Source organism: Syngnathus typhle, linkage group LG5, assembly GCF_033458585.1.
Source record: "Syngnathus typhle isolate RoL2023-S1 ecotype Sweden linkage group LG5, RoL_Styp_1.0, whole genome shotgun sequence".
NCBI lineage: Eukaryota > Metazoa > Chordata > Actinopteri > Syngnathiformes > Syngnathidae > Syngnathus > Syngnathus typhle.
Window position 1 is genome coordinate 3,907,353 of NC_083742.1, and position 25,583 is coordinate 3,932,935.

The 25,583-nt window shown below is 45.0% G+C and overlaps 1 protein-coding gene across 2 annotated transcripts in view; it reads right to left on the reverse strand.

Moving 5' to 3' along the window:
- npr3 (natriuretic peptide receptor 3) overlaps window positions 1–25,583 on the reverse strand; it is a 68,752-nt gene that overhangs the window by 15,656 nt on the left and 27,513 nt on the right. The window contains exons 2-7 of one of the 2 annotated variants that reach the window (XM_061278709.1): window positions 16,389–16,511; window positions 16,095–16,270; window positions 12,833–12,968; window positions 9,783–9,877; window positions 9,577–9,694; window positions 9,407–9,491 (exon numbers count right to left, since the gene is read on the reverse strand). In XM_061278709.1, the coding sequence (XP_061134693.1) occupies window positions 9,407–9,491; window positions 9,577–9,694; window positions 9,783–9,877; window positions 12,833–12,968; window positions 16,095–16,270; window positions 16,389–16,511 (733 nt within the window). The remainder of the gene's footprint in view (window positions 1–9,406; window positions 9,492–9,576; window positions 9,695–9,782; window positions 9,878–12,832; window positions 12,969–16,094; window positions 16,271–16,388; window positions 16,512–25,583) is intronic. The other variant, XM_061278710.1, reaches the window with a different exon arrangement.

Genomic DNA, 25,583 nt, shown 5'->3' on the forward strand with positions numbered 1-25,583 from the left:
CGGAACTCCGCACCATGAAACAAACTGGCCGTCAACTCGAACGCCTCTACAAAAGAACCCGCCTCACCGTCCATGCCGAAACATTTAAACAACACATCTCCTCCTATCGTGATGCTCTTCTTGCTGCCAAATCTGCTTACTTCTCATCTCTCATTAATAACACCAACCGAAACCCCCGCATACTGTTCTCCACCCTCAACAAATTGCTCCAGCCACCGGTCACCAAGCCACCCTCCTCACCTGCCCTCTGTAACTCCTTCCTTGTCAACTTTAACAACAAAATCGCCCAATTCAACAGTTCTCTGACCGACACCATCGATAACTCCTCCTCCCCCACCTCCCCTGCCCTCCTGCCCCCCTTCCTGACTGCCCGCCCTTTCCCTCTCTCACTGCCTTCTCCCTTGTTGACTCCTCCACTATCATAGACATCATTACCTCATCCAAGACAACCACCTGCTCTAACCCTCTTCCAATGACCTTAACTAAGGCCTGCCTCCCTGTCCTCCTTCCCTACCTCACCACCCTTTTTAATCAGTCTTTATCCCTTGGCCACTTTCCCACTGTCTATAAACTTGCAGCCATCACCCCCATCCTCAAAAAGCCCACCTTGGACCCACTCAATCTCTCCAACTACCGTCCCATCTCCAACCTTTCATTCCTTTCCAAAACCCTTGAACGCATTGTGTCCGCCCAACTCCACACCCATCTCCAGTCCAACAACCTCTATGAACCCTTCCAGTCCGGATTCCGCCCACTTCACAGCACTGAAACAGCTCTAGTTAAAGTCACCAACGATCTCCTCATTTCTGCAGACTCTGGTGCCCTCAACATCCTACTACTACGTGACCTTAGCGCAGCCTTTGACACTGTGAACCATTCCATCCTCCTCCAAAGGCTGCGCCAACTAGGTGTTGAGGGCACTGCACTCGACTGGCTCACCTCCTACCTCACCAACAGAAACCAGTTCATCTCTCTCTCCGGTCACACATCCATCCTCTCCCCAGTTACACAAGGGGTCCCCCAAGGCTCAGTTCTTGGCCCCCTCCTATTCATCTGTTACCTCTTTCCCCTTGGTACTGTCATCCGCAAACTCAATCTGGACTTCCACTGCCACGCTGATGACACCCAGATCTATATACATACGACACAAACCCGTAACCTTTCCCTCACCCATTTTGAAACCTGCATCTCTACAATAAAAGCATGGCTGACCCACAACTTTCTCAAACTCAACAGTGACAAAACAGAGCTCCTCCTCATTGGCACTAAATCCTCCCTTAATAAAACTGGATCCATCACACTCACCATTGACTCCTCAAACATCACTCCCTCCCCTCTGGCACGCAATCTTGGCGTTATTTTTGACCCCACACTGTCCTTTCAACCTCATGTTAGCTCAGTTGTCAAGACCTCCTACTTCCACCTCCGACGCATCGCTAAAATCCGGCACTGCCTTTCTCTCCCTGCCGCTGAATCTCTCATCCACGCCTTCATCTCATCCCGGCTTGACTACTGCAACTCCCTTCTCACTGGAATCACTGCTCACTCACTCTATAGACTTCAACTAGTCCAAAACTCTGCTGCTCGCCTCCTTACCCACACCCGGTCCCGTGAACAGATCACTCCTGTTCTCCACTCTCTTCACTGGCTCCCCATGAAGGAGCGTATCATCTTCAAGATACTCCTCCTCACCTTCAAAGCCCTTCACCACCTGGCTCCCACTTACCTATCCGACCTCCTTGTCACATACTGCCCCAACCGTCCCCTCCGATCCTCCAATACTTCACGTCTGACAGTCACAAAATCCAAACTCAAATCCTTCGGTGACAGAGCCTTCTCCTGCACATCACCCAGACTCTGGAACTCTCTCCCCCAGTCTGTCTGTGACTCATCCACACTCCCCATATTTAAGTCCCGTCTAAAAATTTACCTCTTCTCCCAAGCTCATGACCTCCCCTACCCATAACTGGTTTCCTCTTCTTAAGTTTATCCAATTGTTTCCTCCCCGTACCCCCCCCCCCCCGCCCCCCTCATGTATGTCTTTGCCTTGTTCCCTGTAAGCGTCTTTGGGTTCTTGAAAAGCGCTATACAAATTTAATGAATTATTATTATTATGGATAGATGGATGGATGGATGGATGGATGGATGGATGGATGGATGGATGGATGGATGGATGGATGGATGGATGGATGGATGGATGGATGGATGGATACCGTATTGGCCCGAGTATAAGACGACCTTGATTATAAGACGACCCCCTCTTTTTCAAGACTCAAATTTGAAAAAAGACTTTTTGAACATCAAATTTAATTTTTATACAGAAAATGATTACATCTGAAACAAGTGATTATAACAATACATTCGAGAGAAAATGCATGTTATTTTATACAAAACAGCAAATACACATTGAGCTCTGCATTTGTAGAAGGTGCAGCTGCGCTTCAGGTGAAGCTTAATTACTGTATTGGCCCAAATATAAGACAACCCTGATTATAATATATTATATTTTGAACGCCAAATTTAATTTTTATACAGAAAATATTTACGGTAAATCTGAAACAAATGTTTATAACAATATATTCGAGAGAAAAAGCATGTTATTTTGCCTCATTCAAATCATGCAAAAACTGTCTTTCACATATTAATATCTGAACATTTAAATATATAAACTAAAGTGCAATCACATTTGTAAATGAATGGCTTCTGGTTTTTGAAATGTAAATAAACCAATCTACTGTGATAAAACAACAAAATTCTAATCACTGCATTAACCTTCAAAGTGAAGTCTAACTGTAACTGTAGTCTTGAAACAAATCTGAATAAGGAAAAACATTGCAATAAAAAAATGCAATAATGCTGCTATTGTTGGGAAGCCTGAGGACTGTATAGGGGGTTGGCTTGGATGGTTATGCTCTTTTCGCCCCCCCGATGTCGGTCAGAACACAGGAGGGAAGACGTGGTTCAGTTTTGATTGCTTTACTGAATTATTGGCAAAAAAGTAACAGGCACATAGGGGCAGCTAGGCAAACTGGCAAAAGGGTATAGGCACATAATTGGTCGTAAGGATGTGAGAGCAGGTGTTTGTAGTGTACTTGGGTGAGTCTTTGGGTTTGTGAATGTGATTCTTGTGTGTGTGATTATTGCATGAAGCGTGTGAAGGGTGTGTGGGGTGTGCGTGTGTGTGGTGCGTGTGTGGTGTGTGTGTGGTTCTGCAACAGACAGAAATACGGCACGTAAGTCAACGCTCAACTTCTGACGTCACACAACACTAGTAGACGGCACACATTACATAACTAACTGCGCGTAACGGTTCCGCTATACTAAATAACCATAAATGAAATACTCTCGGCAACACACCAAACATAAGTCATCGAGACAACAAAATATATTTGCTGGTGACCGTTAGTCGCCGTGTCGCTCCGTAACGGCAGTTGTGATGAGTGTACGCTGCTCGTATGATGCGAGGCAAACTTAAAGGAGCGCGCCGGAGCTGTCAATCAAACGGCACACACACAAAGCAAACCGCGATCGGACAAATGGCACAATAGTGGTCAGTAGTAACAATGAAATGTATATACTCACTTTGTGTCAAAGACGCACATGATCACAGCAACATAGTCGATACCAGCGACCTTTAATTTACCGCTGCGCACAAGTGGTATAATATCTAAACTCCGAATGTAAGACGACCCCCACTTTTTCAGTCTTATTTCAATGCAAAAAACATCATCTTATATTCAGCCAATACGCTATTGTACTGGCACAAGCTTCATTTTGACTATATGGGAATTTAGTACAGTAACCTGCACCATGGTGGGCGTTCTAGCATACTGAGGGTGTTCCTATGACAAGTGCCAGTGTGCACCTAACATTTTGGTGGAAAGGAGACTAAACTTTACATCTGCTAGAACCATGTCTAACTATTGTCAGAAGTACTGTAACACAAGTTTGGTGACTTTGATTATACTAGCACTGGTAGATAGATTCTGCGCTCTTCACTTTATATTCTTGATTATACTTTCAAAATCACCCCCTTGGCCAAGGCACAACTATGAAGGTTTGAAGGTGGTCATACACAGACACATATAATCGGGATGGAAGGTGCAGAGGCAAGCATCATCAGTGTCATATTTCCATGCCAAATGAAAAGCTACCATCATTGATTTCAGTGCTTCTATCAGGCCGGCAATTGCCAGTCAAAGAATACAAAAAAGTAAAAGGTAAATGGAGTGCACTAAACATCAGTATATCTTCCGACATCATATGGTGGAGCCCTAAACACACATACACTCGCATACATTTTACTAACTCGTTAGCCTGCCCACTACTTCTTGTTAACGTTCCACGCACACACGTATAATATTTATGTTTTCAATATTTATACAAAATGTTCTGTATGTTATTTATACTATTAATGTATTATTTACATGTTTGAAACAATTATTTAATGTTCTAATAATATAATATACACTTAAATGGTTTCATATACATTTAATGACACAAAAAATGTACAGATGAGAGGGTGACCGGACTGTACTTCGTGGATTTCACTTATCGCGGGTGGTTTTTGGAACCAATTATCCGGGATAAATGAAGCATTACTGTACTCACTATGTGTACAACATACTCAGTCGATACCACCAACCTTTCACTAATCGCTACGCACAAGTGAATGGGTATAATGTCTAGACCCCGAATGTAAAATGCCCCCCACTTTTTCAGTCTTATTTCAATGCAAAATCATCGCCTTATATTCAGGCCAATACGGTGTGTGTGTGTGTGTGTGTGTGCGCGTGTGTGCGTGTGTGCGTATGTATATATATATATATATTTTTTTTAAAAAAACAGTCCGGATGGTCCGCTTCCTCTTTGGTCGACGTCTAGTGTTTCCAAAAACAATTTGAAAAGTGGACTCATCAGACCACAAAACACTTTTTCATTGTGCATCGTCCATTTTAAATCTTTTATGCAATGACCTTTACAGGTCGCTTATATTACTTCACACAAACACTACGTCCATCTGCTCCTGGTTCGGCCCTCCGGTCCAAATTTAGAACCCAGTTCGGCCCGCGAGTCAAAAAGTTTGCCCACCCCTAGTCTATACATTTCATTGTTACTATTGTCCACTGTTGTGCCGTTTGTCCGATCGCGGTTTGCTTCGTGTGCGCTTCGTGTGTGCGCCGTTTGATTGACAGCACCGGCACGTTTAAGTTTACCTCGCATTGTACGAGCAGCGTACATGCATGACTACAGCTGTTACGCAACGGCACGGCGACTAACGGTCGACAGCAAATGTTTTTTGTTGTCTCGATCACTTATGTTTGGTGTGTTGCCGAGAGTATTTCATTTATGTTTATTTATATAGCGGAACCGTTACGCGCAGTTAGTTATGTAATGTGTGCCGTCTACTAGTGTTGTGTGACGTCAGAAATTGAGCGTTGACTTATGTGCTGTATTTGTCTGTTGCAAAACAACGCGCATACACACCACACACACACACCCCACACACCCTTCACACGCTTCATACAATAATCACACACACAAGAATCACATTCACACACCCAAAGACTCACCCATGTACACTACACACAGCTGCTCTCACATTCTTCCGACCAATTATGTGCCGATACCCTTTTGCAAGTTTGCCTGTATGACACTATGAGCCACAGTGCCTGTTACTTTTTTGCCAATAATTCAGTAAAGCAATCAAAACTGAACCACGTCTTCCCTCCTGTGTTCTGACCGACACCCGGGGGCGAAAAGAGCATGACATCCGAGCCAACCCGCGCTACAGTCCTCAGGCTCCCCAACAATAGCGGTAGCAGTTTGCATTATTTTATTGCAATGTTTTTCCTTATTCAGATTTGTTTCAAGACGACAGTTAGACTTCACTTTGATGGTTAATGCAGTTTATTGCAATTTTGTTGTTTTATCACAGTAGATTGGTTTATTTACATTTCAAAAACCAGAAGCCATACATTTACAAATGTGATTGCACTTTAGTTTACATATTTAAATGTTCAGATATTAAGGTGTGATAGGCAGTTTTTGCATGGTTTGAATGAGGCAAAATAACATGCTTTTTCTCTCAAATATATTGTTATACCCCTCCGTGAGTCGTCACCTTATCGTGGTGGAGGGGTTTGCGATCCTAGGAGTCATGTTGGCTGGGGCTTCATGCCCCTGGTAGGGTCACCCATGGCAAACGGGTCCTAGGTGAGGAGCCAGACAAAGCACGGCTCACACTAGGCCCTTATGATGAATAAAATAAATGGATTTTGTTTTCCCTCGCCCGGACGCGGGTCACCGGGGCCCCCCTCTGGAGCCAGGCCTGGAGGCGGGGCTCGAAGGCGAGTGTCTGGTGGCCGGCCGGGCCTTTGCCCATGGGGCCCGGCCGGGCCCAGCCCGAAAAGGAAATGTGGGTCCCCCTTCCCATGGGCTCACCACCTGTGGGAGGGGCCAAAGGGGTCAGGTGCAGTGTAAGCTGGGCGGCGGCCAAAGGCAGGGACCTTGGCGGTCTGATCCCCGGCTGCAGAAGCTGGCTCTTGGGACATGGAATGTCACCTCTCTGGCTGGAAAGAAGCCCGAGCTGGTGTGCGAGGCAGAAAAGTTCCGACTAGATATAGTCGGACTTGCCTCCACGCACAGTTTAGGTCCCGGTACAAGCCCTCTCGAGAGGGGCTGGACTCTTCCACTCTGGAGTTGCCCACGGTGAGAGGCGTCGAGCAGGTGTGGGTATACTTATTGCCCCCCGGCTGGGCACCTGCACATTGGGGTTCACCCCGGTGAATGAGAGGGTAGCCTCCCTCCGCCTTCGGGTGGGGGGACGGGTCCTGACTGTTGTTTGTGTCTATGCACCAAACGGCAGCTCAGAGTACCCACCCTTCTTGGAGTCCCTGGAGGAAGTGCTGGAGAGCGCTCCTTCTGGGGACTCCATCGTTCTACTGGGTGACTTTAATGCTCATGTGGGCAATGACAGTGAGACCTGGAAGGGCGTGATTGATCGGGGGGAACGGCCCCCCCGATCTGAACCCGAGCGGTGTTCTATTATTGGACTTCTGTGCTCGACACAGATTTTCTATAATGAACACCATGTTCAAACATAAGGGTGTCCATGTGTGCACTTGGCACCAGGACACCCTAGGCCGGAGTTCGATGATCGACTTTGTGGTCATGTCATCGGATTTGCGGCCGCATGTTTTGGACACTCGGGCGAAGAGAGCGGCGGAGCTGTCAATTGATCACCACCTGGTGGTGGATTGGCTCCGATGGTGGGCGAAGATGCCCGTCCGACCTGGCAGACCCAAACGCTCTGTGAGGGTCTGCTGGGAACGTCTGGCAGAATCCCCTGTCAGGAAGAGCTTCAACTCCCACCTCCTGCAGAGCCTTTCCCACGTCCCGGGGGAGGCGGGGGACATTGAGTCTGAGTGGACCTTGTTCCGCGCCTCCATTGTTGAGGCGGCCGACCGGAGCTGTGGCCGTGTGTCGTGGCGGCAATACCCGGACCCGGTGGTGGTCACCGGCGGTAAGGGATGCCGTCAAGCTGAAGGAGTCCTGTCGGGCCGTTTTGGCCTGCGGAACTCTGGGGGCAGCCAAGTGGAACGCGGCTTCGGCGGTTGCTGAGGCAAAATCCCGGGCGTGCGAGGAGTTTGGCGAGGCCATGGAGAATGACTTCCGGACGGCTTCGAGGAAATTCTGGTCCACCATCCGGCGTCTCAGGAGGGGGAAGCAGTGCAACGTCAACACTGTTTACAGTGGGGATGGCGTGCTGCTGACCTCGACTCGGGACGTCGTGTGTCGGTGGGGAGAATACTTCGAAGACCTCCTCAATTCCACCAACACGCTTCCATTGTGGAAGCAGGGCCTGGGGACTCTGAGGCGGACTCTCCAATCTCTGGGGTCGAAGTCACTGAGTTAGTTAAAAAACTCCTCGGTGGCAAGGCCCCGGGGGTGGATGAGGTCCGCCTGGAGTTCTTAAGGGCTCTGGTTGTTGTGGGGATGTCATGGCTGACACACCTCTACAACATCGCGTGGACATCGGGGACAGTGCCTCTGGATTGGCAGACTGGGGTGGTGGTTCCCCTCTTTAAGAAGGGGGACCGGAGGGTGTGTTCCAATTACAGGGGAATTACACTCCTCAGCCTCCCTGGTAAGGTCTATTCAGGGGTGCTGGAGAGGAGGGTCCGTCGGGAGGTCAAACCTCGGATTCAGGAGAAGCAGTGTGTCTTTCGTCCTGGCCGTGGAACAGTGAACCAGCTCTTCACCCTCAGCAGGATTCTCGAGGGTGCATGGAAGTTCGCCCAACCAGTCCACATGTGTTTTGTGGACTTGGAGAAGGCGTTCGACCATGTCCCTCGGGAGGTTCTGTGGGGGGTGCTTCGGGAGTACAGGGTACCGAGCCAACTGATAAGGGCGGTTCGGTCCCTGTATCACCGATGCCAGAGTTTGGTCCGCATTTCCGGCAGTAAGTCGGATTCGTTCCCAGTGAGGGTTGGACTCCGCCAAGGCTGCCCTTTGTCACCAATTCTGTTTATAATTTTTATGGACAGAATTTCTAGGCGCAGCCGAGGTGTTGAGGGGGTCCGGTTTGGGGACCTCAGCATCGCGTCTCTGCTTTTTGCAGACGGAGTAGAGTCGCTACTCCTCCACGTTGAGAGGAGCCAGATGAGGTGGCTCGGGCATCTCATCAGGATGCCTCCTAGACGCCTCCCTGGGGAGGTGTTCCGGGCATGTCCCACCGGTAGGAGACCCTGTGGACGACCCAGGACGCGCTGGAGAGACTGTCTCTCAGCTGGCCTGGGAACGCCTTGGGTTAGATCTGGGATGGGTTAGATCTGGGATGAGCTGGATGAAGTGGCTGGGGAGAGGGAAGTCTGGTAGTCCTTTCTGAAGCTGCTGCCCCCGCGACCCAACCCCAGATAAGCGGAAGAAGATGGATGGATGGATGGATGGACGGATGGATGGATGATAGTTATAATCATTTGTTTCAGATTTACTGAAATTGTTTTCTGTATAAAAATTTTGCGTTCAAAAAGTCTTATTTCAAACTTGAGTCTTGAAAAAGAGGGTCGTCTTATAATCAGGGTCGTCTTATATTTGGGCCAATACAGTAATTGAGCTGCACCAATTGTTTTGCTGAAGCGCACCTGCACCTTCTACAAATACAGAGCTCAATGTGTTTTAGTTGTTCTTTTAAGGTGCAGACATATAATCTGCTGTTTTGTTTTAACCTGTTATCAACAAACACCGGTTTGCTGATTATTTACATAGCTTTATTTGCTAAATGATGATTTATACATGATGGTTGTGTTGTTTATTTTAATAAGAATTGAAGCTGTTATTTAACATTTTTGTAAGGACCTCAGCACATTTGATTAAGTAACACTACATTTTTACCAATGTTTACCTGAAAAAATAGAATGCTGATAGCATCGCAGTTCCCAGAACAGCTCCCACTATGACTCCAGTCAAAGCTGACACTCCAAGTCCACCTTGTTATAAGAACAATAATTGAACACAGCACGTAATATACATATAAATTGACAAAAGCATTGCACTGTGGTAGTGATTCTTTACATGATGTGTCTGATATCTCCGTATGTTTTATCTGTAATCCTTGCAGAGTAAAGTGGTCATAGTTGAAAGTGGGCAGCAGCTCAAAGCTTCCATTCACACCAAAATAATTAGCAACAACCTGCAATGATAAAATGAAAATTTTACAGGGATACATAAAAGATTTCAAACATGAAAAAATGTTGATGTCATTTGATTCTGCATCTTACCTCATACGTTCCTGCATTAACATCGGTCATTGCCATTACCGAGAAATCTCCGTTTCTGTCACCATTGACATCCATGGACACCTGGCCAGCGATTCCTGTGCACCACAATCAAAAGCATTCTCCATCTGAGGTTGATGGCTATTCATATCTAGAGATATTGCAGCTGATCTCTAAATCATTTTCTGTAAAATTCTCAAGGAATTTGATAGCTTTTCTCGCAAGAATATGGTTTATAAAATCAGTACAAGCCCCAAATGCTAATGAAATGTCATTATGGTGTCACGTTCCAGCATCACCTGCCGCTCGGCCACGCCCCAATCGTCTGAATCACCCACACCTGTCAGGCTCTCTATTTGAACCCTGTCATCCAGTCACTCCCTTGTCAGTTCATTCCTGTATGCTACCCGTTGCTCCCTGTGCGTTTAAGCCTATCAGCCTGTGCCTTTTCTCTGTTGCCAATCGTTTCGGTAAACTGACCAACCACGCTCCGATCGCCGCCTGCCCCGACTAATAGCTCGTCCCTGACCACGCTCCGATCGCCGCATACCCCGACTACTTGCTCGCCCTGACCACGACTATGCGCTGCGCTCTTCAGCACAGCTATGCCAGCCAGATCGGGAGTCCAGCATCCCACTTCCCTTTTCCTCTTTTCAATAAAGGATCGTGCTGCATTTGGTCACCCTGTCTCACTCCTTGACATATGGCATGGTAAGAAAAAAAAAAAATTCGTTGAGACCACTAAATTCTGTTTTTCAAAAAAATACTCTTTCATGATAATGTTACCAACAGATAAAGCAGCATCTTCAACAAAATTACAAGATTCAACCCTTGCACATGAACAATTATTTAAACTTGTGTGTCATGACTGCAAAGATCCATATTAGCTGGAATTACTTCAGATCACTTCATAGCAGCCTGAGGTTTCAAATCCACATCCAGAAAGTCGAAACCCAGTTTGGCAGAACCTGTGGCTGAAGCCAAATTGAGGCAGGGTTATTACTGTCTAGGCCAGTGCTTCTCAAATAGTGGGGCGCGCCCCCCAAGCTATACCTGGGGGGGCGCGTGTGACCCTGGGGAACAGGCTTTTTTTTTGGCAGTACTAGAATAAAGTGTAATTGCGCATCTACTACAGTAGGCGGCAGTGGCACTCTCATTGTTACTTCTGTCACGTTTGCGACAGTGCAACATTTTACGACTTACAAGACAACAGGTTTGCCTTGGTTAGCAGTGTTGAGTCAACAGAAAGCTCCGACTGCGTCCCGTCTATAGCCTCCGTTATTCAACATAACAACCACCAACATGAAAAAGCTTTTAACAGGGATGAAAAGAAAAGCGGAGAGAAACAAAGATAATGAAACAAAAGAAAGTCAGCCGAAAGCTAAGACGAGGAAATACGACGAAGCGTATTTAGCGCTTGACTTAACTGTGAGTAAGGATGAAATGTTATGCAGAGATGGATAGTCACGGTGGGGAGTGGGGGGCGCGAATAGTTTTCTTCTTGCTAGGGGGGGGGGCGTAACAGAAAATAATTGAGAAGCACTGGTCTAGGCCAAGATTTGACACCTCCGATTCCAGCACTAATTTTGACAAGAGATTTACCTTACATTTTTAGCTTTTTTTTTTCTATTGTTCTTTTTTTTGTTTTTTATGTGTGTCTAGCTCAGACATGGGCAAACTATTTCGGCCCGCCAAACCTGAATAAATTGTATTATTAATTTTTGGGGGGTCATTTTCCCTGCAATTACTATGTTTCCCCAGTAGATGGGGAACCGCTCGCCCGCGTATTTACTCCCGGGAGCCGTGTCAGAAAGCTTGGTGCACACTCCCAAGTGCGTGTGCGTACTCAGTAGTACGTAGTAATTTCATCTATCAGTGCCGAATTTCGAGTGTAGGCTGTGACGTCAATATTCACGTAATTCGCGCGCTGAGTTTTCAGATACAGTTTTACGCTAATGCCACCCACAAACCTTCCCCTAGAATCATTCCATTAAAATGTGGCCCGAAGAAAAGAAAGGTGGACACTGAGTGTCGAATGTTAAAAAAGAGAGGACAATTTGGCTCGACCTACGTGTGTGAGAAGACGTTCAGCCACATGAACGTCAACAAAGCCCGTCACAGATCTAGGTTAACGGACCAACACCTCGGCTCTGTCCTAAGAATTACCACAACAAATTTTACTCCAGACTATGATGCACTAGCAAAAAAGGTAAACCAACAATACTATTGATTCCTTTATTACTTTATTTAGATGTATTTTTTCACTGATTCTTCAAGATGATGTATTTGGTCAGAATGTTTGCCGTTGGATGTGATTTCGCCTCATTAGATAAACATATTTCATAAATCTGACCTGCAGGCGCTGAAGTGATGGAAAATGTTATTCATCATAAGTGTTTTTTGGTGAAATATTTTTTTAATGCTGTTAATAAATGGGCGGCTCGGTGGGGCACTGGGTAGCATGTCCGCCTCACAGTTAGGAGGGTGCGGGTTCGATTCCACCTCCGGCCCTCCCTGTGCGGAGTTTGCATGTTCTCCCCGGGCTCGCGTGTTTTCTCCGGGCACTCTGGTTTCCTCCCACATCCCAAAAACATGCTTGGTAGGCCGATTGAAGACTCCAAATTGTCCCTAGGTGTGTGTGCGAGTGCAAATGGTTGTTTGTCTGTGTGCCCGGCGATTGGCTGGCAACCGGTTCAGGGTGTCCCCCGCCTACTGCCTGATGACGGCTGGGATAGGCACCAGCACGCCCGCGACCCCCGCAGGGACTAAGCGGTTCAGAAAATGGATGGATGGATGTTAATAAATGCATTTGTTTTCGAAAAGCTTTTTTTAATACCCATGCTTTAGTATCTACTAAAAGTAAAAACCTTTTATGCAATGACCTCATTTATATTACTTCACACAAACACTACATCCATCTGCTCCTGGCCCCCCGGTCAAAATTTAGAACCCAATTCGGCCGTAAGTCAAAAGGTTTGCCCACCCCTGGTCTTGCTCATTACAGACATTGAAATGAAAACTGAAAGCAACTTTGTCATGTAAGTACATTTTACCTTCAAAGGTTCTATTCCACATTTGTGATGTGATTTGTGATCCATTTTTCTTATTGTATCCACTTTTCTTGGCTTCATTCAAAGCAAGAGCGTAAAGCAGCAAGGCATCATGGAATCCCTCAACAAACATGTTGACCTAAAATGGTAGAGTAGGAAGAACGCAAAATAACATATTTAAATGTTGTATTTCTCATTTATTGTTTAGTTTGTCAGTAGGGTCCACGAGGACACAAATATACCATTGAGTTTTAGGAGGTAGTGCAAATGTTATATCAGAGGGATGTCCAACGCTGCGTGTTCGTTTCGCTTCGGGTGGGGGGGGTGGTGTTGGTAATGGGACGTCCAACGCTGCGTGTTCGTTTAGGGGGGGGGGGTTAATGGCACGTCCAACGCTGCGTGTTCACGTCGCTTCGGGGGGGGGGGGGGGGGTGGGGGGTCGGGTGATGGGATGTCGGCTGTTTATGCGCTGGATAGATTTCTTGTGCGCTGAGAACGTGCGGGGAGTGCGCGATTGCGCACGCGCGCAGTTTAGAGGGAACATTGCTTATGACGACTTCAATATATCAAGATTGACTCTCCATGGTTGATTTAGGAGAAATGAGCAGCCTCTCTGTAGCCACAGTGCCTATTTCCTTTCAGCAGCCAACACTTGCAAACACGTCGCATTCTGAGAGGCTTTATGTAAGCTGAATACGTAGTTCATACCTCGTGACATTTTACATTAAGAGCCATATTATGCTTTGTTTTGGCTTTTCTATCGCCAGCTCGCTGTTAATTATTGTGGCACAACATACTAAATATACGCTCTGAGTGAGAAAAAGGGTGCGGGTTAGTTAACTGCAAGTTAACTACCCGCAAGCAGAGTCCTTTTTTTCTTTTTGTGATATCTCCGATTGGCAGTACAAGGCCAGCAGAAAGGAAATCAAAACAATGGTATATAAGGTTGTACTAATTAGCTTATTTTAAGAATCAAATTAAAATAAACTAGGAGACGGTGTCTGGACCAAAGTAATTTAAAGCTAATCGTAATTTAAAGATTTGTTGTAATGAGTAATGACATACAGCAGACATGTTTGCGTTAGGATTTATTTCAGCCGTAAATCACGTCAATGTCGCAAAAACACATTAGACAGGATCGGGCCGATCCTGTAACTAAATCTGATTCTGTCCGATATTCACAAAAGGGTAGTGACTGGGTGCTGATACCAAAATAGAATTTTAAATTGGGACGTCTCTAATTCTAAGTCAAAAGATTCAAAGTGGCTTCTAGTAATGAAAAAATTCTGTGGTGTACATGTGTCTACCGTGGAAAAACAGTGGATACAAAGAAATCAAATGATGTCAAATGCATAACACTTTATATTTGATCTTGAATTACCGTTTTTTTCCGTGTATAGTGCGCAAAATTTAACTAATTTATTGTCCTAAAATCTGGGGTGCGTATTATACATGGGTACAAAAAAAAAAATTTTAATTTTTTTTTTTTTTTTTTTTTTTAAAGAAAGTCATGGTACAACAAAACCAACAACAGGACTGACCGACAAAGTCGTGGAACAAAAAGACAGGGTGACATTACCAAAGACAGGAACAGAATGACAGTAACACATGCAATGATCCAACGGTGAGCGAGGGGCAGACAGGACTTAAATACAAAACACGTTACATCGATTGAGGTGACACAGGAAGAGAGGGGCGACGCGAACAGAAACTATGGCAACCTAGACACATAGCAAAACTGGGGACGAGACATGACAAATCTCCCCCGAAATAAAACTCACCTTTCTTCTTGTTTGTTGTCAATCGCGCATCGCATTCAGCCATCCTGCCCAACACACTTAGTCAAAAAAATCCATAATTGACGACACATCGTTTGATGCGATGGTGCAATCCTTGATGGTGTGTTATTGTCAAATATTGTTTGTTTTTAATCTCCATCGCAGACCGGACGTCATACGGAGGCCGCCATTACAGATGCGCAGAACGTATGCGCAAGACACGTCAGCTATATTAAGAGCGAGATATGTTATCTTCCTATTAGTTTCAATTCACAGTTTAATTAGCAGTTTAATCAGCAAATAACAAAATGCGTATTACAGGTAATATTTTATTTCACAACACTTTGCCTTGTTCCTTTCGTCTCTGCTGTTCATTTCAAACACGCTCCATACGACCGCAATGCTCTTGTATCAGACGCTCGCTCGATCACCTGCTAGTTTGCTGTCTGTCACAATGTACCCTACACAAATCCGAAACATTTGTTGCGGCTCCGAGTCACGACGAGGGGCAAGTTTTGGTTTCCAAGGGTGTTTTTATTCCTCTTCAACGTCTCTCCCATACAGAGCCGCCTCTTTCCCGTGCGCGCACGGAGCGCGGTGGTGCGTTTACGGGCAGTCGGAGAAATCAACGCCAACAAAAAAAATTACATCCAGCCTAGTTAAGACCATATCAAAGACTATAAAAATGGGACCCATTGCCTCCCTGCGTGTGTGACGATCATTGGGACTTAAAAAAAATAAAAAAATAAAAAAAAAAAATTTAAATTTTTTTTTTTTTTAAATTCATAAAAATTGGGTGCGTATTATACATGGGTACAAGCTTTTTTCCAGCATCAGCATGCCATTCTTAGGGTGCGTACTATACATGGGGGCGCACTATACACGGAAAAAAACGGTACTACATTATAGGTGCATGGAGTTGAGATCATGGGATGTTGTTAATATATGTCAACTGTGGGCTCCTGAAGCGCTTTTAGACTCTTTTGTGGTTAAGGGCTGTAAAACTACATTTGAATTAACTTGACATACTCCATTAAAACTGGAGTTTTAAACCAGTGAGTCATAGTCCAGTCCAACGAAAACATGAAGTATTTGTTACATGTATATAATAGTGTAATTGTTGACATGCATTTTAGAAGTGTGTGGGTTGTTTCAGATATGTATTTTGTTTTTTAAATGGATGCACTACATGAGAAATAGGAACACTAACCTGATTTTTACTGTGTACTTAAAAGTTCAAAAGCTTGAATACTAAATAGACTTAGACTTAGATTACATTTTGTAAACACTCGGTGCACACAAAACAAAATTTCGTTGCATACGGCTCTCAACAAAGGAATGATATTTCGGCTGGATAAACAGGCGAGAAGGAGAAGGGGAAAAGGGTATCAAAGCATACAGTATCAGCAAACACTAATACAATTCAATTGATATACTGTACAGTCCATTACAACTTTGTTTTATTACTTAAATGTTGATATACTTACATTTCCACAGTCTTGGCAGTTGTTCAGTCCCATACTTTCGCCGGCCTTTTTAATTTCCATTGAGAAGTTTTCAAACTCTGGCTTGACTGTTCGAAGCAGTGTCACAGTGTTCAAATATGCATAGGCTTGCTTTGCTTCATTGTCAAATTTGTCTCCACTCCTCCATGACCCATTGCCTGAAAAGCATGTTCATAACATTTACAAAATTATGGGGATGTATGCTAAATATCCCAGAAACAGGGTCTCAAAAATTATGTACACTAGTTAAACACTATGTTGTTATATAGGCTTTACCATAGGAGGATGCATTGAAGAGTTCAATATTGAAGAACATGTGAGTTCCACTGGTCAATCGATGCCTATGTGCAGCAAGCATAATTTCTCGAATTTTTCTGGCGTCCATACACAAGATTACAACTGCAAGACAATAGACAAAGACTACGTTCACATGCAGTCCATATTCGGGTTAAGGTCAAAATTCAGGTTTCTGAAACATTCAGAATAACCTTACAGACATGAATCGACATCTACATGTACATTCAAATACCCTGATTGAAACGGTGACACACACATACATCATGACGAAAGCTGACGTCGTTTTTGTTTGTTACTTTCTACTGTCAATAAAACACATGACTGTATATTAACGTCAGTCACCGCAGAAATAAAGCAGTAGTTTCCTCCTCACTCTAAAAGTGCGTCTCTGAGCTCCGCCATGACCGTTTACCTCGGTGTGTGGATTTCTAGCAAGTTGCAATTCTGACTTATGGACTTGTATACAGTACATTTATCCACTCTATCCATTAAAGTGCTTTTTTTTTGCAACTTGTCTTAGTTATTAATCATTTGGGGTTCAGAAAAGCTCTATTAAAATGTGTTATTCGAATATAAATATTCATTCATTCATTTATTCTCTTCTGCTTATCCAAGGTCTGGTAGTGAGGGCAGCAATTTAAGCAAGCCTCTCCTGTCCAGCTCATCCTGGGGGATCCCGAGGCGTTCCCAAGCCAGCTGAGAGACATACCGTTTTTTTCCATGTATAATGCGCCCCCATGTATAATACGCACCCTAAAAATGGCATGTTGATGCTGGAAAAAAGCCTGTACCCATGTATAATACGCACCCAAATTTTGACTCCTACTTAAGTCCGTAAACGTAAATTGTTTTCAGAAAAAAGATCATATTTGGGAACAACTGGATGTTATTCTGTCGGTCAGTATCACTGCGCATGCGCTAGCAAACTCGATAGCGAAGAAATGTTTCGGATTTGTGTAGGGTACATTGTGACAGCAAACGAGCAGGTGATCGAGCAAGCGTCTGATACGAGAGCATTGCGTTCGTATGGAGCGTGTTTGTTTGAAGTGAACAGCAGAGAAGAAAGCGCATCTGTAATGGCGGCCTCCGTATGATATCCAGATTTTTTAAAAAAAAAAATTTTTTTTTTTTTTGTACCCATGTATAATGCGCACCCCAGATTTTAGGACAATAAATTAGTTAAATTTTGCGCATTATACATGGAAAAAAACGGTACGTAGTCTCTCCAGCATATCCAGGGTCGTTCCTGGGGCTTCGTTCCAGTAGGACAGTGCTTCTCAATTATTTTCTGTTACGCCCCCCCCTACCAAAAAGAAAACTATTCGCGCCCCCCCCTCCCCACCGTGACTATCCTAACTTGTCTTGTAAGTCGTAAAATGTTGCACTGTCGCAAACGTCACAGAAGTAACAATGAGAGCGCCACTGCCCCCTGCTGTGAAAATGCGCAATTACACTTTATTCTAGTACTGCCAAAAAAAAAGCCTGTTCCCCAGGGTCACACGCGCCCCCCCCCCAGGTATAGCACCGCGCCCCACTATTTGAGAAGCACTGCAGTAGGACATGCCTGGAACACCTCACCAAGGGAGGTGTCCAGGAGGATCTTTATAAGATGCCCAAGCCACCTCATCTAGAGCCCCTCAACGCGGAGGAGCAGTGGCTCGACTCAGAGACCCTCCCGGATGGCCAAGCTTTTCACCTTATCTCTAAGGGAGAGCCGGGACACCCTGCGGAGGAAAGTCATTTCAGCCACTTGTATCCAGAATCTTGTTCTTTCAGTCACGACACACAGCTCGTGACCATAGGTGAGGGTAGGAACGTAGACGGATCAGTAAATCAAGGGCTTTGCCTTTCGGCTCAGCTCCTTCTTCACCATGACAGACCGGTACGGAGTGCACATCACAGCAGAAGCTGCACTGATCCGCCTGTCGATCTTCTGCTCAGTCATCATTGTCATTTTATTTGTTTTCATTAACTACTACTACTACTACTACTACTACTACTACTACTACTACTAATAATAATAATAATAATAATACAGTCAAACCTCGGTTTTCGACCACAATCCATTCCAGAAGACAGTTCGAGAAGTGAATTTGTCGAATTCCCAATCTATTTTTCCCATTACAAATAAAGGAAACATTTTTAATCCGTTCCAAGACTAAATAAAACGCTTTTTTTAAGCGACGTTTCATTTGCGCATTTTTGTCCGATCGCGCAACTGCAGCGCACCGCCGAACGCGCAACCGTAGCTCGCCGCCGACCGCACAACAGCACCGCACTGGACGCATTATAGCAGTGCCTCTCAATTATTTTCTGTTACGCCCCCCCCCCCCCCCCTAGCAAGAAGAAAACTATTCGCGCCACCCACTCCCCACCGTGACTATCCATCTCTGCATAACATTTTATCCTTATTATATATATATATATATATATATATATATATATATATATATATATATATATATATATATATATATATATATATATATATATATATATATATATATATATATATATATATATATATATATATATATATATATATATATACTCACAGTGAAGCCAAGCGCTAAATACGCTTCGTCGTATTCCCTCGTCTTAGCTTTCGGCTGACTTTCTTTTGTTTCATTATCTTTGTTTCTCTCCGCTTTTCTTTTCGTCCCTGTTAAAAGCTTTTTTATATTGGTGGTTGTTATGTTGAATAACGGAGGCTGTAGACGGGACGCAGTCGGAGCTTTCTGTTGACTCAACACTGCTAACCAAGGCAAACCTGTTGTCTTGTAAGTCGTAAAATGTTGCACTGTCCCAAACGTGACAGAAGTAACAATGAGAGCGCCACTGCCGCCTACTGTAGTAGATGCGCAATTACACTTTATTCTAGTACTGCCAAAAAAAAGCCTGTTCCCCAGGGTCACACACGCCCCCCCAGGTATAGCACCGCGCAGGGGGGCGCGCCCCACTATTTGAGAAGCACTGCATTATAGTGACAGAGCCGTCGCTGAAATTTAGAAAATATTTTTAAAGTCCTGATGTACTTTCCAAAATTTAAGTGGACCTCAGTGCGCAGGGAGCTTAATTTGGTCCGATCGCGCAACCGCAGCGCGCCGGGCGCTCACTGTTGCATTGCTTTAAGAGCGTCTTTGTGTTTTAGGATGGCTTTACTACTCCCACTTGCTTTATTTGGAGGCATGATTAGGGCTTAATACAATCCTCAAAGTAACGAAAATACAATAACGAACGGAGTCAGTCGGCATCCGGGCCGCGGTCGGGTTTTCTCGGGTCCTTTCGGCTCATCTCGCGAGGTTCGACCTCCGAATTTTTGTTCAACAACCGAAGCAAAATAATCTTGAATTTTTTCGTTCGAATTCCGATTTGTTCGAGAACCGGGACGTTTGAAAACCGAAGTTTGACTGTAATAATAATCATAATAAATTATATTTATAATGCACTTTATATTTAAAAAAAATCTCAAAGTGCTACAGAAAATGCCTTTTTAAAAAGAAATGTCTTAAGACCGTTTTTAAAAATGTCAACCGACTGCGGTGCTCTCAGGTGGACAGGTAGGGCATTTCACAATGTGGGTGAGTGTCACGTCTCGTCCACAGCCGTGTTACTATGTGTCTAGGTTGTCATGGTTTCCAAAGTTAAAGTTAAAGTCCCAATGATCGTCACACACACATCTGGGTGTGGTGAAATTTGTCCTCTGCATTTAACCCATCCCCGTGTGATTTTGATCCATCCCCTGGGGGAGAGGGGAGCAGTGAGCAGCAGCGGTGCCGCGCTCGGGAATCATTTGGCGATCTAACCCCCCAATTCCAACCCTTAATGCTGAGTGCCAAGCAGGGAAGCAATGGGTCCCAATTTTTATAGTCTTTGGTATGCCCCGGCCGGGGTTTGAACCCACAAACTTCCAGTCTCAGGGCAGACACTCCACCACTAGGCCACTGAGCTGGTAAACCAGGCCACTGAGCTGGTAAACTGTCTGTCTGTGTACTCGCCTCTCCCTTCCTGTGTCAACTCACAAACCATGTACTAATCACAGTCACCTGCCTCTCGTTACCTGTCTCGTATTTAAGTCCTGTCTACGTGTCACTCCCCGTCGGATCATTGTGTTGTTGTTGTCGTACTGTCTTGCTGTCGTCATGTCCGGCTATCTTTCAGTCACTCAAGTTATTGTTTGTTAAGTCATGTCAGTTTGCCTTTTGAGTTCCCTTCAATGAACCCTGGTCCAAGCTGCATTTGGTCGCCCTGCTCCATCCGTTCCCTGACAGTGAGACAGAGCAGAAAGCCCCATCTCCCTTGGAACGGAGGTTAGTTTTGGGGGTTTTGAGGAGGTAGGTGTTAGATGAGCGGAGTTTCCGCGTGGAAGACTGGAGAGTGATTACCGTTTTTTTCCATGTATAATGCGCAAAATTTAACTAATTTATTGTCCTCAAATCTGGGGTGCGCATTATACATGGGTACAAAAAAAAATAATAATAATTATCTTTATTTTTAAATCCGGATATGATACGGAGGCCGCCACTACAGATGCGCTTTCTTCTCTGCTGTTCACTTAAACACGCTCCATACGAACACAATGCTCTCATATCAGACGCTTGCTCGATCACCTGCTTGTTTGCTGTCACAATGTACCCTACACAAATCCGAAACATTTCTTCGCTATTGAGGTTGCTAGCGCATGCGCAGTGATACTGACCGGCAGAATAACATCCGGTTGTTCCCAAAGATGATCTTTTTTCTGAAATAATTTTACGTTCACGGACTTAAGTAGGAGTCAAAATTTGGGTGCGTATTATACATGGGTACAGGCTTTTTTCCAGCATCAACATGCCATTTTTAGGGTGCGTATTATACATGGGGGCGCATTATACATGGAAAAAAACAGTAGTTCCTTAAGGTAAGGGCGTGCGTTGCCATGGATGCATTGATGGGTCAAGCAGGGAGATTTTATATTCGGTCCGAGAGGAAATGGGAAGCCAGTGTAGTGATTGGAGGATAGGTGTGATGTAGGTGTGATGTGGTCGTATTTGGGCACTCTCATCAGGATCCTGCCGGCGCTGTTTTGGATATATTGGAGCTTTCGAAGGCTAGTATTACTACTAGTATTACTACTACTACTACTACTACTACTACTACTACTACTACTACTACTACTACTACCACTACTACTACCATGACTACGACTGCGACTACGACTCCGACTACTAAGGGTGATAGAGCCTTTTGAGTTAAAGCTCCAAGACTCTGAAACATTCAGACTCCCAAATCATTTTAGAAATGCAGGGTCTTTAACGTCATTTAAATCTTTTAAAAAGTTTTTTAGGCTTGCTTTTGCTGATTTCATTATTAAAATTATTTTATTGTATTAGTGTAAATGCATTTAAATCTCTTTTAAAGTTTTTAAGCTTGCATTTGCAGATTTTATTGTTTAAATTATTTTATTGTATTAGTTCAGGGGTGGCCAACCAGTCAGAGACTAAGAGCCACATTTTTTACTGTGTGATCGCAAAGAGCCACATCATACACATGAGCACACATGAACACCCCCCCCCCCCACACACACACACACACAAACACGCACACACACGCACACACACACGCACACACACACACACCCCTCTGCTCAGCTAAATTTATTGTGTGACATTATGTCACGCACCAACATGATAATGACAAATTGACTCCTACAGTACTAAAACCACAGACCAAAGACCACATTTTCAACAATGAACATTGTGTGCAATCTGTGCATTGTCTCACACAGACAAACTCTCAGTTCAACAAATTCCACAAACAAAAACATAAGTTTTTTCACTTACTCTGTGTGGCGGGACAGACCATTCGTTTTAGTTTGTCGTTTTCAGGAGACAAGAGTTCAATAACGTCACTGAGGCATATTTTAACGAACTCCACTTCATTGTATGGCTTTTTAGCCCGTGCAATGTTCCAAGCCAGTTGAAACAATGCAAGTTGTTGCATATGCTTTTTGAAAGTATTTTTTAAATTTATTTATTTTATCCTATTTGGTGTTCTTTTTGATTGATTGATTGATTGATTGATTGAACATTTATTGATCCCGGGGGTGGGGAAATTCAGGCCCCAGCAGTATTCATACCACAGAGCGGGTATATAAAAGACACACAGATGGCAACGGCGCCACAAAGAAAGCCAGTAAGTGCTAAAGTTGAAAGCCATCAAAGCAAAGCAACAAGACAAAAGAAAAAAAAAAGTAACAGCGGCCAACCAGCCCCCCTCAATACTAAAAAAAAAAAACTAAAACACACAAAATAGCCTCCACGGGGTCCATAAAAAGGTGTAAGGGCAGTCAAGTTCAACCGTGCCCAATGGATCGTGGTCGGGAATCGGTAAAACATCACAAAACAGGCAAACGTGTGAGCAGCGTCCTGGGTACCCAGTCGGGGCACGTGCAGATGATCATCATGGGGCTGGCACGGCGAAGGTCGACGAGCACGAGGGAGTGGAATCCCCACTGGGGTTGTGGCTGCGAGGCCAAGGCAAAGGACCCGGTCAGCACCAGCCGGATGAGCAGGAAGCCGTCGTAGAGTTACACCGGTCCCGACCGATGTGCGCAGCCATCCTGGTCCCAGGGAAAAAAAACATCTGATCCGAAGCAATCTGCACACGCCGAGGTGCGGTAGAAAGCACCAACATCGCCAAATAGAAAGAAAGACAAAAGAGAAAAGAAGGAAATAAAGAGGAAAGAGAGAACACTGCTGGGAGGCTGCCACTCACAGCGGCGCCATACCCCAAAAAAATAGGTTTAATTCCCTAATTTTCCCATGTCTGTTTGATAGCTTTTATGTATATGTATTTTGATTTATTATATAGCACATTGTGCTGAATTGCTTAAAAGGTGCTATCCAACTAAATGTATTATTGTTTTATTTTTTACAGATAGTAGAATTTGTCAAACCAAACTGCAAAGCAAGATCACAAACACGAACATCATTTTCCTATGTTCGGTATTTCCTTCTTTTTTGAAAGTCGCACATTAAGGCTTCCAAAAAACACTATAGCTAGCAGTTACCGCTATCTTTGGCGCCACCCACAGGCCTAATTTAGAGCAAAAAACAAAAATTAAAGATACATGCAATGGTATCAGCGTGACCGCAATCAAATTATTACTGGTTATTATAGTGTTTTGGTTAGGAGACAGAGAAGTGGAAGCCAAATGTGTTGGATTAGGAGTTAAACATTAAATGTAAGTAGAACGGTGGCCGAAGTGATATGTCGATGTTTTGTGTGTGCGGGTTGTTGGGTTCAAACTGTTTTATCACCCTCTGGATAGAAGGAGGAATGCCGTAGGGGTGATTCTGACAGAAGACTATGCAAAGAAAGGTGAAATGAAACTCAGAGAGGGTGTTGATTATAAAGCTGGAAATTGATCAAGTCAAAGTATAAAAAAAGTCAAAGTCTGCTTTATTGTCAATCTCTTCACATGCCAAGACACAAAGAAATCGAAATTACGTTTCCACTATCCTACGGTGACAAGACATAGTACACGACCTACATACAAGCAAACAACACAAAATAAAAACAAGAAGGCACAAACAATGAATAATAAGAGTGATGAATAAATAATAAATAAACAATAACACAATAAATAAGAGGAGTAAAACGGAGCAAGTGTGCATACAGCAGACAGTCAGAATATAGCGCAAAAGTACACGACGCTACGCAGAAAGGGGGAGAGAGTTCAGGACCCTAACAGCCTGGAGTATGAAGCTGTTGGTGAGTCTGGTGGTGCGGGAGCGCAGGCTCAACCTCCAACCTGTACTGAGTCTCGTCGCCCTTGGTGATGAGACCCATCAGAGTCGCGTCGTCAGCAAATTTCACCATGCGGTTGGTGCTGTAGCTCGCAGCGCAGTCATGCGTCAGCAGGGTGAAGAGCAGCGGACTGAGCACGCAGCCTTGGGGGGCCCCGTGCTCAGCGTGATCCTGGCGGAGATCTTGTCGCCAACACGTACCACCTGAGGTCTCTGACTGACGAAGTCTAGTAGCCAGTTGCAGAGGTAGGTACTGAGGCCCAGCTTGGCGAGTTTGCAGATGAGTCGTTGTGGCACAATGGTGTTGAAGGCAGAACTGAAGTCCACAAACACCAATCTCACATACGAGTCCCTACTCTCCACGTGGGTGAGGGCCGAGTGGAGGGCAGAGCAGATGGCATCCTCAGAGGACCGTTTGGCTCGGTACGCAAACTGGAAGGGGTCTATGGTGGGGAGTAGAATGGATCTGATGTGCTCCATGACAAGCCGCTCAAAGCACTTCATGATGATGGGCGTCAGTGCCACGGGGCGGTAGTCATTGAAGCAGGACGGGGCAGATTTCCTCGGCACAGGTACGATGGTGGCGGCCTTGAAACACGAAGGGACGACGGCTTGCTGCAGGGAAATGTTGAAGATGTCTGTGAAGACATCCGTCAGCTCCCCAGCGCAGTCCTTCAGCGCTCGACCCGGGATGTTGTCAGGGCCCACCGCCTTACGAGTGTTGATAGTGGCAAGCGCCCTGCTCACGCTATCAGCAGAGAGGCACAGGGGCTGCTCTTGTGGAGGAGGAGGGGCCTTCAGCGGGCAAGTGCTGTTCTGAGCGTCGAAGTGAGCAAAGAAGCGATTGAGATCGTTGAGCAGACGGATGTCGCCCTCACAGCTCTGCGGCGCGGGCTTGTAGTCCGTGATGGTCTGAATGTCCTGCCAAAGGCTCCGTGCGTCCTTGCTGTCCTTGAAGTGGGCGGTAATCCTGCAAGAGAATGCCCTTTTCGCCTGAGGACAGGCCCAGTCAGCCACGGCTTCCAGTTAGCCCGAGTGACGATGTATTTCGAGTGGGTCACTTCATCAATGCACTTGATCGTGTAATCATGAATGCTGTCAGTGGTCATGCCGCACGGGTGGGACAAGGAGAGGTTTCTGGGTGAGTTGGATCAGGAGGTAGGGAGTAATCATCCAGGACAGATTGGAGACCTCATTGCACAGGTTGGTGAATGGTACAGAGGTTATGAGGACGCGGTGGGTAGGTTTTGTGTGAAGGAAAGAAAGTCGGACAGAAAGATGGTGGTGGATTTTGCTAGAAGAAATAATTAGTTTTGGTGAACACTAATTTTCAAAAGCAAAGCAAGACCTGTTAGTTACAAGAATGGAGTCAGGTGCACAGAGG